The sequence below is a fragment of the Anser brachyrhynchus genome (assembly GCF_964034855.1).
Source record: "Anser brachyrhynchus genome assembly, chromosome: 1".
NCBI classification, from domain to species: Eukaryota; Metazoa; Chordata; class Aves; order Anseriformes; family Anatidae; genus Anser; species Anser brachyrhynchus.
The window spans coordinates 93,095,937-93,111,856 of NC_137694.1; the positions used below are offsets into that span (position 1 = coordinate 93,095,937).

A 15,920-nucleotide genomic window follows, 5' to 3' on the forward strand; every position below is an offset into this window, starting at 1 on the left:
CACCTCCTGCGCCCGCCAGGTCACGGGGCTGCCCGGGCGGCACGGCAGCCTGCCCACCATGCCGGCTGCCCTTCCGCTACGCCGCAGGATCCCCGCGATGCCGCCCGCCTGGCCTGGCGGCCACCCGTAAGGGCCAGCTCTCCAGACTCGGGGAAATCTCGCTCTCCTTCATGGGAGGAGTAGCCGTGTTCGGAGGAAAGCGAGCAGCAGGAAGCTGACCTCAGCAGCGCCGACGGGGCGGAGCGGAGCCCAGGCTGGCTGCTCCGAGCTCCCTCCTGGCAGCACGGCCGAGCCCCGCTGGAAGCCAGCCCCGGCACTGCCAGCCTCTTGTATGGCAGCTGTGGGCTCCTGGGGAGCCGAGAGGGATGCGAGGCCTCCCCACGGCACCCCACAGACCCAGCTGGGGACGGCGGAGAAAGCGGAACGTCAAAGCTGAGCCAACAGGATGCACGGCGAGGCAGGCGGACTTCGGTGGGAGCCTTCAGCCGCTGTTTCCAAAGAAGAATTAAAACCCCTAAGGGCAAACGGGGTGCCAGCGGGTCTTCCTAACACACAGGCAGAACCTGGGCTATGCCCAGAAGGGAAAAGCAGATGATCCCCGTTTGTTTACACTTTTTCCTAAGTGAGACGAGATCAGCAGGGGGAGTATTCCCACCCAACACTTGCTGTTTTCAGCTCCGAACGCTCTCCCCTCACTAGCTTGGCACCGCAAGACCTACAGGTACTTTGTACTGCGGAGAGAAAACGAAAATAAACAAGAAACCAAGACAGCAAATCACTAAGAGTCCTCACAGTATTTAAAACCCTGTCTGACACCCTCTACGCTGGTACTGACAGGAAAAGTGAAAAGAGAAGCAGGACAGCCGAGCAATTTGCGCTTTACCATTTCTTTCAGTTACTTCCTCTTGCCTGCTCAATATAGGAGCCAGTGACATGTCCTTAATGCGCATCTGGGAGATCCCACTCCAGAGGATTATGAAACCCAGCAACTTTAAACAAAGTATTTAATGACTGTTTTAAAATCCACTGTGTTTTTTCCACTTTCTTGACCACTACTTCAAAGTATTTCCTATACTCGGTCTGCAGACAAATCCAGCAGTTTTTTTCCTGTAAGCAGGCAGAGCTAGCTTGTACCTTGCCACTACATGAAAGCAGATTTAACTGATCATCAGCTAGCACTTGACATTGGTTTTCAGCCATCATCCTGCCACCTCGTTCTTTCCTTTTATTTGTGCAGCCTGAGTAAGGACAGTGCAGAGGCCATACGAAAGGACAGACAGAATTTCCTCAAGGAGCTCCTCAGCGCTGTTTCAGATAAAACCGCAGGGAACAGAGCAGAGATTCCCACAGCACAGAGACATAATCACAGCTCTCCTCGCCTCTCTGCAGAGCCTGACCCTCTTCACTTCAAGAGTGGCCAGACAGGACTTGTGCCTTCGTTTGCAGCCTCCACGGCTCACAGCCTGCTTTTGGCAACTGCAGTTAATTTAATTCATCGGGCTGTAAATTGCAGGTTACCTATGCAGATGTACATCCCTAGCTACAGCTCCTCTGATGAAGTACTCAGCTCTGACAGCAGTGGATGCAAAGCCTCATTGCAGCAGCATCTTCAGGTGCAGCAGCAGCAGCGTCAGCAGAGCCACAAGGAGACTGAAGGCAACCTACATCTCAGCATGCAGACTAGGCCAGGCAGGGTGTGAGCAGCAACACGCCAGGTCCTATCCACCTGAACCTCAACACATGCAGTTCAGCGGCTTTATCCATTTTTCTGCACATACTGAAACACTCTGGTTTCACTTCCAGGAGAACTTACCTGTTAGTTTTGGGAAACTATTAGCACTGGAGTGATATACAGCTTCTTCCTCGCTAAGATGTACTTTGAAGCCAAAACTATATTGAAACTGGGAATGTAATTTATACACTCATCTGAACAGATTTAGCAAGAAGCAAAACCAAGAGTCCACAAAAACTGCATGGGGTGCTGTTCTGGTGGTGGCATGTGGACAAAAGAGCAGGCAAGGCTAAAATACAGGTTAAGAGCATGACTTGAGAGAGAAGCAGCAAAGACACTCACAAACCTTTTCTGATATAATAACTGTTACACAAAACCCTGTGCAGAAAGCCTTCAAATCAGAAACCAACACCTGTGCAGCATCATTCATCACAGCTTCGGGAGTCTACCAGAAACAAAAGAGCTCCCAAGCCCACATCCCATCCCAGGCTTATCCTATGTATTTCAGAGAAACTGTTTTCTACCTCTGCTTTGCACAAGAGAGATTCTACAGCACAGAGCAATGCTTCTTCCCTACTATTCAAGCTGAGATAAACTTTTGAAAGCACACTGTTCAGTTGCCACAAATACTGGCCAGGTATGCTGTTGGTAGTGTACTAGCAGCCTCCTTTCCTCATTTCACGTACACATGTACACCAGACAGAGTACTTCAAGAGATACACAAGACTAATCTCTGACACTCTTGACACAACAGTCAAAGACAATTTATTCCAGCTACCCAGAACACGAGAAGCACTTCAAAAAAATGTATCCTTAGTAACTAAAAATCATTAGACAATTTATGAGCTAACAAATCACTTACGACATTACTGAGGTTAAAAATATGCTCTAAGTTTATCCTGACTCTGTAACAAACTAAAACCCTCTCATACACATCTGTAAGTAACTGTTGCTATTTACTTTGTAAACCATTTATTGTTAGTGTTCTGGAAGACTGTCCTCTATCAGTTATACATCAGTCTCTTAACTACTGAATGGACTTGATCCCTAAGATGACAGGTCATACACCGACAAAGCTGGGGAAACACTGCCTGAAGTATTATGATGTTTTCAGTACAAAAAGCTCCATCTCTTTAACTCTGTCATTTTACGTAAGAAACTTCCTTGAGAAGCTAGAGTAACATCTGCTTGTAGTTCCAAATAATTATTCTCTGCATCTTTGCCCCTCCCAAGCTGCATTGGCTGAGGTCATCAAAATAACAAATACATTTTGAATTAAAGTTCACCATTTCAGGAGCCGGACTGTACAAGTCTTCTCAAAGTGAAACATTTTGTGCTTAACACTACCAACCAGTTAGGCTTCTGTCACTATCTTTGCTGCCTAGCATTATTACCCTGTCCAGAGGTCTCTGGCTTCGGTGTAGATACAGCATTAGATCAGCAGTTTTTACACTGTGGTTGCTATTTCCGGGGGGGGCTGCAAAAGTGACTAAGAAGTTTAGTCAGTTGTTGGTAAGCTTAAATAAGTTTATTTCAGGTATCCATACACTTACTGGACACCTTTTTTTCTTTTCCCCAATGTTTTCAAAGTAACAAAAGAAGCTGAAAACTTATTATCTTAAGTTGCATCAACTTTTTCCTTGCAGGGAAAACACGAATTTTTGAAAGATGTAAATGAAAAAGGCATCAAAAAGGATCAACTAACATATAAGCATCCTGTCACTACTAGACAGGGTAAAAACCTACCTCAGAAAGAAGGCAAATAGGAAATAGCAAGCACCTGCAAGCATATGCATGCCTGTGCATTAAAAACTCACATACTATTAGAAATTCATGAACTTCCAATAAAGTAGTTCTGTACAGTTTCACTATTAACATGAATTTTTTTTTTTTTTTTGCTAAAACCACAGCTGTCAAAATTTGTTTATATTTGGTAATTTCTGATCCCTCATCCCCCATGTTAGAGACAGGTAGAGAGACTAAACACCAAACTGTCTCTGTTAAAAACAAAAAAAAAACAACAAAAAACACACCACAAACAAAGCAAAATAGGAGGTATATTGGTCACAAATTTGCTTGGGCCATCACTACACTTGTCTTCTGAGCTGAAAGGATGACTTCTCTTAGCCTGTTACTCTGCTACTTTACGAACATTAAGATTACTTAGATACCAAGATGAGGAAGACCTGATGAAAGAAGGTACAAAAACAAAAAAATAACACTGATGAATCTTGCATGGTTGAAAGTTTTCTCCTGCTAACCAGCAAGGAAATATAACAGCAAAGGGGAGCAAACAAACATTTTGAGTATATCTAAAACACTCAAAAATGTAACTTGGAAGTGACTGTCCATTAAGACACGCAAACAATTCTCCCATCAATCAAGTTTGCAATACTAGTTAATCTTGGGTCCTATAAAATTCATATGAGAACGGTGCTCACATGCATACAGAGTTTGCAGCAATACCCATAAATTATGATCTCCACTAAGCTCCGTATTTTATTCCAATCCCATGAACAAATACAGTATTTATCACTAATTTGAAACTAAGTCAATACTCAACTCAAAACGGATACAATCTCCCAATCCACCCCTTGCATTGTTCTGCAATACCACACAGGTCAAACAAGACTAAACAGATAAATGAACTCATCCACATTAATAAAACATTCCAAAAAACACCATCAACAACTCGTGTGTTCAGAAATAGCAGAATCTCCAGTTTGCCTGGAAGTTTTATCAAATATTTTCATATATGCACACATACACACAACAGCCTCCTAGGCTCTGTAGCATGCTAACAGCATACATGCAACGGCAGATCTGCATCACCTGGATGCCACTTCCCCATTACGTGCTACACACAAAGTGTCAGAACAACTTCAGGTGCAAGCATCGCTCAACACATAATGTGGAAAATATCAAAGCCAAAAATCCGACTGCCAGCAGCATGCTCTCCCTTCTCCTCCTTCCCCCACATTGTTCTCTCAAGAAGTTAATTCCCTGCTCCCCTCTGCTTTACAGAAGGTACCCCAATACTTTGCACAACACAATACAATCCTAACACAGTTGCTCCCTTTTTAGCTTTATTATTACAAAAGTAAGTTTAGAGATGCTCAAGTTCACTTCTCGCACTGTAAGAGCACGTATTACCTGCAGCAGAAACAAAAAACACCAACCTGTTCTCCCTGAGATCAAAATGCAAAACGGACTTTTTGAAAAGAAAACTGCATTGGTATAAGCCTCTATTTTTGAGTTCTCCGATCAGAAACAATTAAGAAGACATACTTCTACTTTACTTGAAAAATAATTTTAAAAAATCTACTTTTCTTCCTAGATGTACTGCTGCAATTCCATAAGCATATTCTTAAAAGACATACAAAGGTTCAAAGAGCAGTTAGAAAGCAAGCTATTTCGCTCTGCTAATTTGCATTAAGTTTTATGGTTCCTATCTTCCCTCCTAAATGGAAAACTAACTGTAATAAAACATCAAGCCCAATTAGAAACAGCCACTACACACAACTATTTACTTGAATGATTTCCTTTAGAGTTTTCACAGAATCCTTTAGTGGTTGGGCCAAATCTTGTCATCTTCAGAAAAACTTCCTCCAGCTTCACACCTCATCCACCGAGTGCTTCATTGAATTCAAATCTTGAAACATTTAAAAATAAATCTTTCAAATTTAAGTTACTTTAATGAAGTGCTGGAAAACCACTGTCACAGCCTGAGTTCTGTATACAGGACACACACACGCTGTGGTTGTTTTTTCATGTTACAGTATTAGCTTGCACATCAGAAAGCCTGAGTTTGGCACATAGTTGAATGTTAATAATTAAGACGGTGATCAAGTGCAATGTGAGACGTCCCTTCCAGAGCCAGAGTACTGCAAAATCAGATTTTCTGGAGCTTGGTCCCACTGGTATCCCATCCGCCGAAATCCTGAAACCTAATTTCATTCTGGGCTGTCATCAATGACAATAGATCCTCTCCAATCTGAAAAAACCTGACTGACTTGCAGCCCCATCACGGCTAAACTCCTGTAGTGACAGTCGTGACCATGGCCAAGGACCAGCCACCATGGTGGACCGAGGAGACGAGCATCACCCAGCCTTCAGCTGCTCATTTGTTTCACCAACCACGACTTCCTCCCAGTGATCACGAACTAACTGAACTCCAGGTGCTCCTGCTAAGCCATTAATTAGCCTTAGCTAATAGCAAGCTGGCTTTAAAAACAACACATCATTTCATCTTCGGTAATAAACGTTGCTTACGGTTTCATGCACCGGAGCACGCGCTTGCTTTAATATCTCTCACAATAATGTCCACTTGCATCCAAAGACCTGCCTCTGAATCCTGACTTGTGAATCAGTGGCTATCACCCGTTATTCTCCAGCTACGAGCTTCTCTGTGTTTTGCCAGCACACTATCTAAAACTAAATGAGTCATTTTTCTCATTCAATCAAAAAAGCATGCATTTTCTTTTCTGGTCTGTGGTTTTTCTCCCCAGTGTTTGTGTGGGAATCTAAAGTTAAAAAAAAAAAAGTTTCTATTACGCAACATTTAACTTTACTACAAAAACACAAAACAGATTACCAACACTGTAAACTGACATTTCAAACAAGCAAAAAAGCCCCCACAAAGCATTTGAAAACATCCGCAGCAACGTTTCTAGGTTCAGCCATCAAAAGTGAAAAAGTCCTATGAAAAGTACTAATTGGTGCACGCCCAAATACAGCAAACCTCTTCATCAAGGAAAATCATACAGGTTTCTTGCATTCAAGTTTAAAACATCTGTGGGACACCACAGATGAGGGGTGGGGCTCCTCCTGCCACTCCAGCCTGAACACAAGGAACGCAGATACCAGTCTGCATGTTAGCTACCTGCCTGGATAAATTTAGCAGAGTAATAGCATCCATGTATTGCGAATTGGGGAAAGGCCAAAGGTTATTTTGGTTTTGATTTGCAGGAAGAAAAATCACTGGTTTAAGCCAGGCCTCCCATTACCAAAGGATGTAATGCTTTACAGATCCAAACTACATCCCTGATCTATGCAGGAAAGCAACACACACTCCAGTTGTTAGGGTAAAACACTGGCTTGCCAGTGACGAGTTCTCCCATTCCTGCATCCGTCCTGCACTCCTGAAGTGTAAGGCGGGTTAACAAGAACGGCTGTTTACACGAAGACCCCACACCGTGAAACACAGCAGCCAGAGGGTACGCACTGTCACTACTGCTATCCACACATTTTAACTTGTCCCAGAGAAGCACGATAGCCCATGGGAGATGGAAAAGCCTCTGGCTGCTGTGGTTAAGCCCCTGCCTCAATCCCCAGACGCTCCCTGGACCCGCCAGTACAGCACAGGAGCAGGCCAGGGGTGGGGGCAGCTGCCGGCTGCGGTGCTGAGTTTAAGTGAGAAATGGAAAAGACTGCTGTAACAAGCAGCTCAGAGGAGTTCAATGCCTTCCCCAGTGCTCAGTTTGCTGTCAAAGCGATCCTGCTATTATAACGTGATCTCTTGACTTGTGTGTAGGTGCGGGTTGCAAACTTAATGGTGTCACTTGTAGACCACTGTGGTGTACAAACCACACGGACACTACAATTTCCCAACTACAGACACTTACTTAGTACACTAAATGCTGTAGTGATTTATTTATTTGTTTAAATCTTACATTTCTGCAAAATTCTGGCGGGAGAAGAATGCTATACACAGCCTTGAAGGCTTACACTGCTGCAGGAACACAAGGCCTGGCCCAACAACTGGAGCACTTACTAGTTTAGTGACCACGTTTACAGCTTCTTGTCACGTGGACGTACCTGACTTCCTTCAAGTCACTAGAAGACCAGCTTGATCTGTTTAAGCAGGTGGCAACACCACCTCCTAGACCCTACACTGATTGGCACTCTGCTGCTGACAGTTGAGATAAATGCAGGTAGCTCAGCTGCAGTGTTGACCGGCTTCTGTATTTCACATGCTTTCTTAAGGATTTTTGTTTCCAGTTGTGGAAAAGGTGGAAGAATAGAGTAAAAATCCTAGCTTGAGCACCAAAGGAAATGCACTGGTCCTCCCCTGCCACCCCCACTCCTATAAAACCCAGAAACAGGCCCTCTGATCAACCGAGTTCATCCCCAACGAGTTTGCTCTTTCAATAACCACAACAAATCTTAATATCAAAATAAATACCAAGTTAATTGAATAATAATTTCCCAAGAGAAAGTACTGTTTTCAACACCCAGTGTTATAAAAGAAATCCATAAACAGGATTTGCAACTTGCTAGGGTAGGAAAAGCTGTTTACGCAGCCCAACCAGACCTTGCATCCTAAAGGGGCGTCCACGACGTGCCCTCCTTGCATATGGCACCAAGCACCAGGGACTGGCACCAATGACTCCGGGTGGTTTCAGCAGCCCCATGCTCCTAGACATAGAAACTGGATTTAAATAAACTAAGCCAGTACAAGGAGCAGCAGTTGTAGCATCCCAGCACTCTGCGTGAGCTAATTTACCCTTACTCACTGCAAGTTAAATTAGCGGGCGCAGAGCTCCGTGCTATCACTGCCAAACCACTTCTGATGCTTGTTCTACCTTATTTAAAGCACACTCAGGTAAACTACACAACACAGCAGTCTGCAATGTAGACGTACCCTTAGGGTTTGACATTATGCCAGGTTGGACTTGAACATGCTACATTTAAAGGAGGTGCTTCTAAAAAGTTGGTAGTACACAGTCTTTTGTCTTTTTGGAAAGACCCTGGGTACTGCACGGCCAACTGCCTAGATCTCAAAATTCCTCAAATCCAACTGCAAAACACACTTGGGAGGGACAGAGAAAACTCTTAGCCTTGTCAATAAACAGGCAGTATATCTGCCTGTTTGTCTGGCTGGACTCCTTAGTTGTGTTGGGCATTTAACACAGGCCAGCGATGCCCCGCATTCCCAAGGAGTTCATGGAGAAGAGAAAGCACTCAGCACCTCAGTAGGGGATCTAGTGGATGGGATGACTTCAATTGTCCCCGAATTAACTAAAATCAACAGAATAGCTGAGACTTTAAAGACAGAGTTTGGCAGATATAGAAGGAAGACCCCGGGTTTCCTGGAAGAATATATTTACACTGGCGAGGCAGACGTCCTGTGTAGTCCTCTCCACCTCTCACTTCCGCTAATAACACTGTGATTAACTGGAGTTACACAGCAAGAGCAATCAATTGCCAAACCATTCTGTAATCTTTATCGGGCCACCCAGTTTATTCTAACAGTTAAGTACACCACCAAGAAGAAATCTCTTGTGATTTTTTTTAATTTTATTTTTTTTAAATCACAGTTGAGAACCACCCAATGTCTATTGTTCTCTGGGAAGCTACCATTCTGGCCACTAAGACATGCTGCTATATACTCTGGAGCCTTTTTCTGTATTCACTCTGATGAAATTAAAGTCGCTTTGTCTGTTGCCAGTATTGCCCCAGTCGCTGACTTTCTATGAACAAAGACCAGTAGGGCTCAAACTTCACCATGCCACAGAACTCTGAATATGCAGCAATACCATACGCCCTGCAAGCCCATCAAGGTCCAGAGGGTTGTGGTATACAGGAACAACATTTTAAAACCTTATAGAACACCAAACACCTTGATCAATTAAAGTTTAAAACTTCTTCCATCACATGTACATACAGGTATGTGGTGCTTTTTTTCCCCCCTGCGTATTTCAAGTCAGCGTAAGCAATTTGTTGCTTCTCACTGAGTTGTAATGGGAACAAAGCAACTCACTTGCAGGACTGAAAATTTCAGAAAGCATTAGTCACAAACGTAGCTAAGTTTCTTTCAATAAGCAATAACTTCTTAATAATTCACAGCCGATGGTCATTCCACCAGAGTTCTAACAGAAAAACCAGTCCAATCCTACTGGCATGCAACTGTTTAAATTATACGCCTTTTCAACTGCGTATCACAGATTTCAATAGTATGTTCATCAAATGCTGAATATTCACATAATTATTTACATAAATATCCTAAAATAATGATTAGGAAATTAAGACCTGAAATTCTTTTCAAACTGCAAGGCAGGTGAAAAGAGCAACCACTGGAAATCACAACATTTTCACTTCAAAATAATAAATATCTGAATGCATTCACTAAAGTTATTTCCTGTTAGGACAGACCTGAATAATTTCCTACAATTCATGCATTCCTGCAAATAGGAGCATAAAAAGAAAGATTTCTGAAGCTCTTGTATTTGACAAGATAATAGTATATGCTACTTCTTTATGATAGTTGCTAAGAACATTCACCTCTACATCTCCTCCTGTGTCCCCCAGTCAGTAAAGCAAGGTGTAGGTATTTTAGTGGCCAATTTTACTACATCTTAGTGCAAAAAGTCTGTAAGTCACTCCAAAAGCTCTTAATTTGTTTCTAATATTGCTAGAAAAAAAAAAAAAAAAAACCACCCCCCACCACAATTTCATAAGACAGGCATGGAAGAATTTTCACTCAATTTACCCCAAGTGGCTATTCCAGTATATCTATCACATACACTTAGATTTACTTTTTTCCTACAGCATAGCAACATGAAATTAACTGAGAAATAAGAAACTGAAGTTTCATATAAGAGTTGAGCTATTTCTACTCCAAATGTCTGTCTAATAGGTACCTTTCTTAAACATTCTCACTTTTGCCATAGCACTACTAATTGCATTCTGTCCACAGACATGGGACTGTCTAAATTCCCAAAGGTACCTGGCAAATACAGAAGAATTGTCCTCTCATTCAAAAATAAAGATAGGACACTCACAGATTTAAAGAATATAAAATCTCAACACAAATCAAGAGATTGACAGGTCTCAAAACTAGTCTTGTCCAATGAATCAGGGCCAATTGCTTCATCTTAACTGTTTTGTTAACTGTTACTTCTGCCTACTGACAACATGGAAGTCCACTGATTACCTCCTAAGGCAGGCCAGAGAGATCCTACAATGGGAGACCTAGAACTCAGAGTGCAAGGTTAAGCTAGCGTAAGTACAGAACAACGGGGCTCTCAAATTACATCTTTGACAAGACATACTTGACTAACCCCTTTCTTTTGTGGTGCTTCTCACAACCTGATCACAGAAGTGTTTCAAGAGAGAGCAGACCACCAGCAGGTAAATGGAAACAAAAGCAAGAACAGGTGAAACAAGAACTCCAGGGGACTGGGGCAGTGAAAAGACAGCGAATAGATCCCCTGCATTTCAGCCTGATGCACCATATACTAGCCTACAGTCTCACTAATTAGGATGAGCTATTTTCATGACTTCCAGTAATCCCCACACTTGGACATTTCCATGCTGGTTTGATTCTTCAGTTTCCGAGAGAAACATCTCTATGGCCTCATTAAAGCAGCAAAGGATTCCTTCACTCGCGCAGTCCTGCAGCCCCAGCTGCTGCGTCTGTCCTCGTGATCAACATCCTCATCATGTCAAGGGTAGTCTGCATGCTGGAGACGCTCACTGCCAATTTGTTAAACTGTGAACCTCGTATGCCAGCTTGCTGCTGCAGGGCTGCAGGCCCACTCTCCGTTTGCAGCAATGATGCACGTTACAAGCAAAGAAACAGCACCGAGTGAAAATGAAGGTCCTTTTTGTTGACATGGAAAGAATGCTTGAACTTTTTTTTTTTTGAAGGAAAATTCTTGAGGATAGAATCTTATCCATTTGCCTAAATTATTCAGAAGTGCAAGCTGGGTTTCTGAAGTTTGGTCTAAATTGCTTATGATCCAAATGCATGCAATTGGCAAAATCGATTCATTACCTTGACTTTCCTTCAAACCACAGCTCTGGTGTAGAACAGTTAGCTCCTGCCACCTTGTGGGACTCCATGGATTTCCCTGAAAGCCTATTTCAGCGGCAAGCCAGTGAAAATAAATAAGCATTTAGGAATTACCTTCCCTGAGTTTCACCATGGTGAATATTAAAATGAGAGAGAAATATTTATGGAGAGGGCATGCTATTTTGAATATTTTCTGGTTCATTATTCCTAGCATTGTTTATATAGTTGTTTATATAGTTGAACTGCTGGATCTAGTAATCACATGGAGGGTGTTTTAAATATTTAAATAGCTGTCAAGAATCCTATGTTTTGGATAGGCTCTTTGCTGATGCATCCAAGTTTAAAATAACACTGATCAAATACTTGTCACCAACAGTAAATTTCACATATTTGAAATAGATTCCACACAGAAATACGAATTTAGGCTGAAAATCCGTGTACTTCTTAACTGCCAGTTGGCCTTCTATTTAATGTTTTTCCCCTGTATTATTCCCCTCCATCCCCTTCCATATGTGGAGGACTTCATGAACTACTAAAGTTCTCCAGAGAAGAACAAGAACTGGAACAGGAGAACTTTTTCAATGCAGGAACAAGCAGGTGAAGATCCCTGGATCTCCGTCCTCACATCTTACACCTTGTCTACTGCCACTCAAGACAAGTGACCAGTCAAACCTACTTCCTGGAGGTACAAAAGACAACAGCAGCTGCAAAGGACAGAGCAAAAGTGAGGTTCTCTATTTAAGCAAAACGTCTGCCGCTCCAGATCACAAAAATGAAAATGCAGAGAGAAGCACGGATGATGTGAATCCATGAACCCAATCAACAACCCCAATGAACCTGATCCTTTTTGTTCTCAGAGCTAAGAGAGTTGTCACAGATGCATAGAAACGAAAGAGCAGTTGAGGAGCACTTCCACCACCCATGTGCCTCACAAATATCTTCTCTGAACCTGGTGGAGATTTACCACACTGTATTCATGCCAACTGTAGAAAATTGAACTCCTCGGGACTTCCTTCTAGTAAGGGGAAAAACTGTCAGACTCAAAACAGGAACAGCTTTCTGACGTCATAAGCAAATTGTCTTCAGCAAAGGCCTCAATAGCTCATAAATAAACTCAAGAACAATAATTACAGACCCATAGCCAAAGGAAATGCAGCAGGAATGTCCCCTTTCATCCATAAGCAGAATGCATTTTTCTTAAAGAGTGAAACAATGACAGATTGTCAGGCAATGAATCAAGTTGGCACAGCATACCTGAGGGACACAAATTGTGTGCTCTCAGATAAGAAGTTTTACAACCTCATGAGCTTCCCTGGTAACTTCAACAGCAGGGTTGTCTCTGATAGCTTTGATATTCCTCCCCCTTTATCTCCTCCTACATACTTTTAAAGTCCCAATAGCCTGACAATTAACTTACAAGTCCAAGTTTGGAAGTATCTGCAACAATCTCTGACAACACCTGGGCTGAGGATCCTTCTCAAACTGACTTGTGCCTGTGCTCTGACTGCACCTGGACGACACCACAATGTTCCTCACAGCTGTCCTTATGTATCCTACTCTCCACTCCAGGAAATCCAGATGGAACAGAGCTCTGTGAAAGATGAGGACTGCAGGACATACCATGTGCACCCCAAAGGTGAGATAGAGCCAACACCTTGCCAGGACAGCACAGGTACCTCTATCTTCTCCCCTCGCTCTGAGCATTAGGAATACTGACACCTCATCAGGAGTTATTCAAAGAAGCTCTTTCCCTGCTCTGGAGTACCATGCCACTGAACCAGTCTTGCTGTAACTGCAGACATGTATCTAGGGCACCTTCTGCCCTTGGGTACAGAGAAAAAGCAATGGCACTCTCTAGCACCAGAGGGGCTCATGTCCAACACTCACTGCTAGTCTCTCAACACCACCACAAAGCACTAGAGAGAAACAATGGGACTCTACAAGAAACTTCACTTTGATGCAAGCGAACGTTGGTGACTGCCTTATCCTCTCATCTTCATTTTATTTCTCTACTAGTCCTATATTCTGCAAGATTAGCAATGCAGTAGGAAGATCCCTACTTGCCTAGACACTCAAAGCAGTACCAGGGAGTTGAGCTACTACCTTATTCTACAGGATGGTTTGAAAACGGTGACAGCATAGACACTTCTCATGCCCTGACCAGAAGTCCTCATCTTGGCATTGACAACAGCAGCACGTGCAAACAGCAGCAGACTGAGAAGTCTCTGACTATTTTCAGCTCTCACTGTTGTCCACAGGATTCTGAACATCAGCAGTGACACTCAGCCAGCATTAACTCCGCGTAAACCTGTGAGACCTCTAAGGAGCCAGCAGCATCTGGGCCAGGTCAAGGAAGCATCATGGCATGGCTTCAGCCTGGTTCCTATCTGAAACACTTCTCCATATCTGCCAGGCTAAGATTTGTTGTGCTTTTTCTTGAAATATTTATTTTTCTGCAAAAACACAATACTTTTGTTGAGGAAACTTTCTAAGCAGTTAAATAAGTTACTTTATTCATGTAATAACTAGAAAAAGAAGTATTAAAAAATTCCTTGCCATCGAGCCACTTACCACTTATTTTTATCGATACCCTTATTTATCTACTTTTATTGTCAACTGCTTAGCCTTATATTTTAAGAAGAAGAAAGTTCTGAACGTAATCATTTCTATTTCTTGAGAAGCATCTCTAAAAAAAAATCACTCCGGTTACAGAATTTACAAGCCTCTGTACATAACAAATCTCATCAGATTTCCAAGAGGAACCTTGCTGCTTCATCAAATGGAATCCACAATCAGATCCATCCTAACCAATTGTTTCACTGATGCCAAGACACAACAGCCTACCCAGAAGTGTACACATGCCCAAGAATTTGTGCCAAAGTGTCTTGGTGCAGGATCAGGTCCCTATACGATTAGCTGCAGCTAAGGCTTCAATCCGCCAACTGCTTAGGGGCACTGACAGAGGCACTGCCGGACTGGGCCCTAAAATAACCAAGCATACACAGATCTTAGTCTTCTCCACAAATGAAGAAGAATTCTTACGCACATATGCATACCACAAAAAGAAAAAGAACAATGAAAAAGTGTTCTGTACTTGTGAAATAAAAATAATTTCTTTGGAAAGCAATCAGGACCAACAGTCTTCAGAACAATCTCCATAAGATCGATAGGCTGTTTCCTTATATTTATCTTTAAAGGTGTTTTGCCTTTTTTTTTTCTTGAAGATAAATATTTTTACAATAGTAATTCTCTCTCATCTCCCTCAGAAGAAAACCCTACATGACCCTTGTCTTAAGGATAAACCCAACAAAGGAAAAACTCAGTCTAAAAGATTCATGTTTGGAAGCAGCTAGAAAAACCTGACAATGCTGACTGTAACAGCAAGGATGGAGAAAACCTTTCTTAGGATCCACCAATTTTTACTGATTATTTTCTTTCTATTATTTTATTTCACAGTATAGCACACAGACAGCTGGATTTGAAATCAGGTGAACAAGGTACAAAGAGTTTTCTGTGAAATCGAGTTCCGGTATGCTCAAGACTGAGTGCCAACTAAAAAGCAGAACACACTTAAAACCCTAGGTCGGCACAAAAGTCCACAGCTCTGAACAATACTAGCCTAAGAAAAGAAAGCACGAGATACAATGATTCTCAGTCCAATCTGCTTTAAAAGACAGTCATTATGCTTGCTTGTTAGTGAACTGCTGCTAAGAACTAGGAATGCAAACCTGGGACTTGAGCAACAAAGTCTCCTACAGAGCCCCACAGTGCTGCCGTGCTTACTTCCTTCCGAACCAGTTATGCCCACCTTCAGAGCAGGAAGCTCAGGAGGAACAGCTGGACTGAACACGCTGAAATATTTAAGTACAGACCCAGCCTGGCCTAGTAACGTCCTCTGAGCAGTAGGATGTTTTATGATGGTACCAGGCACGAGCTAAATACATTTCTATCACCTCCACACATCTCAGACCACAGAGCATGCTCATACATCCTTGCAAGGTCACTTTCAAAGATCTGGGAAGAACGGAGGGCAGTACTCATACAGCACTGAGTTCAGAAGAAACCCTGAGTTGGAAGAACAAAACATCAGGTCCAAAGGCTCTTGCCTACAAGGTTAAGTTTCTATCATACAGCACAAATTCTTGGATGTACAAGAACAGTTCTGAATACTGAAGCCGGATACTGGCAGATTTGCCAAGAGTTTGCAAATTCTTAGCTAGTAAGCCTGAAATTTGACAGATAACACAATTCACTCCCCACCCCTACCCCCCCAACCCCCCCAATCAGTGTGGAAAAATAACACTGTGTCCACATATAGGGCAGAGGTTTTAGTAACAAAGAGGTAGCTGGTGTTATAAATTTTACAGTGATGTCAAAAATGCCAGGAAGTTC

General features: G+C 42.6%; 1 protein-coding gene across 44 annotated transcripts in view; it reads right to left on the reverse strand.

Annotated features, from left to right (window-relative positions):
• The window catches only part of BBX (BBX high mobility group box domain containing), a 138,438-nt gene that overhangs the window by 106,319 nt on the left and 16,199 nt on the right, over nt 1–15,920 (reverse strand). For 2 of the 44 annotated variants that reach the window (XM_080576512.1, XM_080576483.1), the window contains exon 1: nt 4–15,787. The exons of the other annotated variants lie outside the window; for them this stretch is intronic. In XM_080576512.1, coding sequence (XP_080432638.1) covers nt 4–60 — 57 coding nt within the window. In that variant the 5' untranslated portion in view covers nt 61–15,787. Of the gene's footprint in view, nt 1–3; nt 15,788–15,920 lie in introns of those variants that run through there. 44 annotated transcript variants of the gene reach the window in all.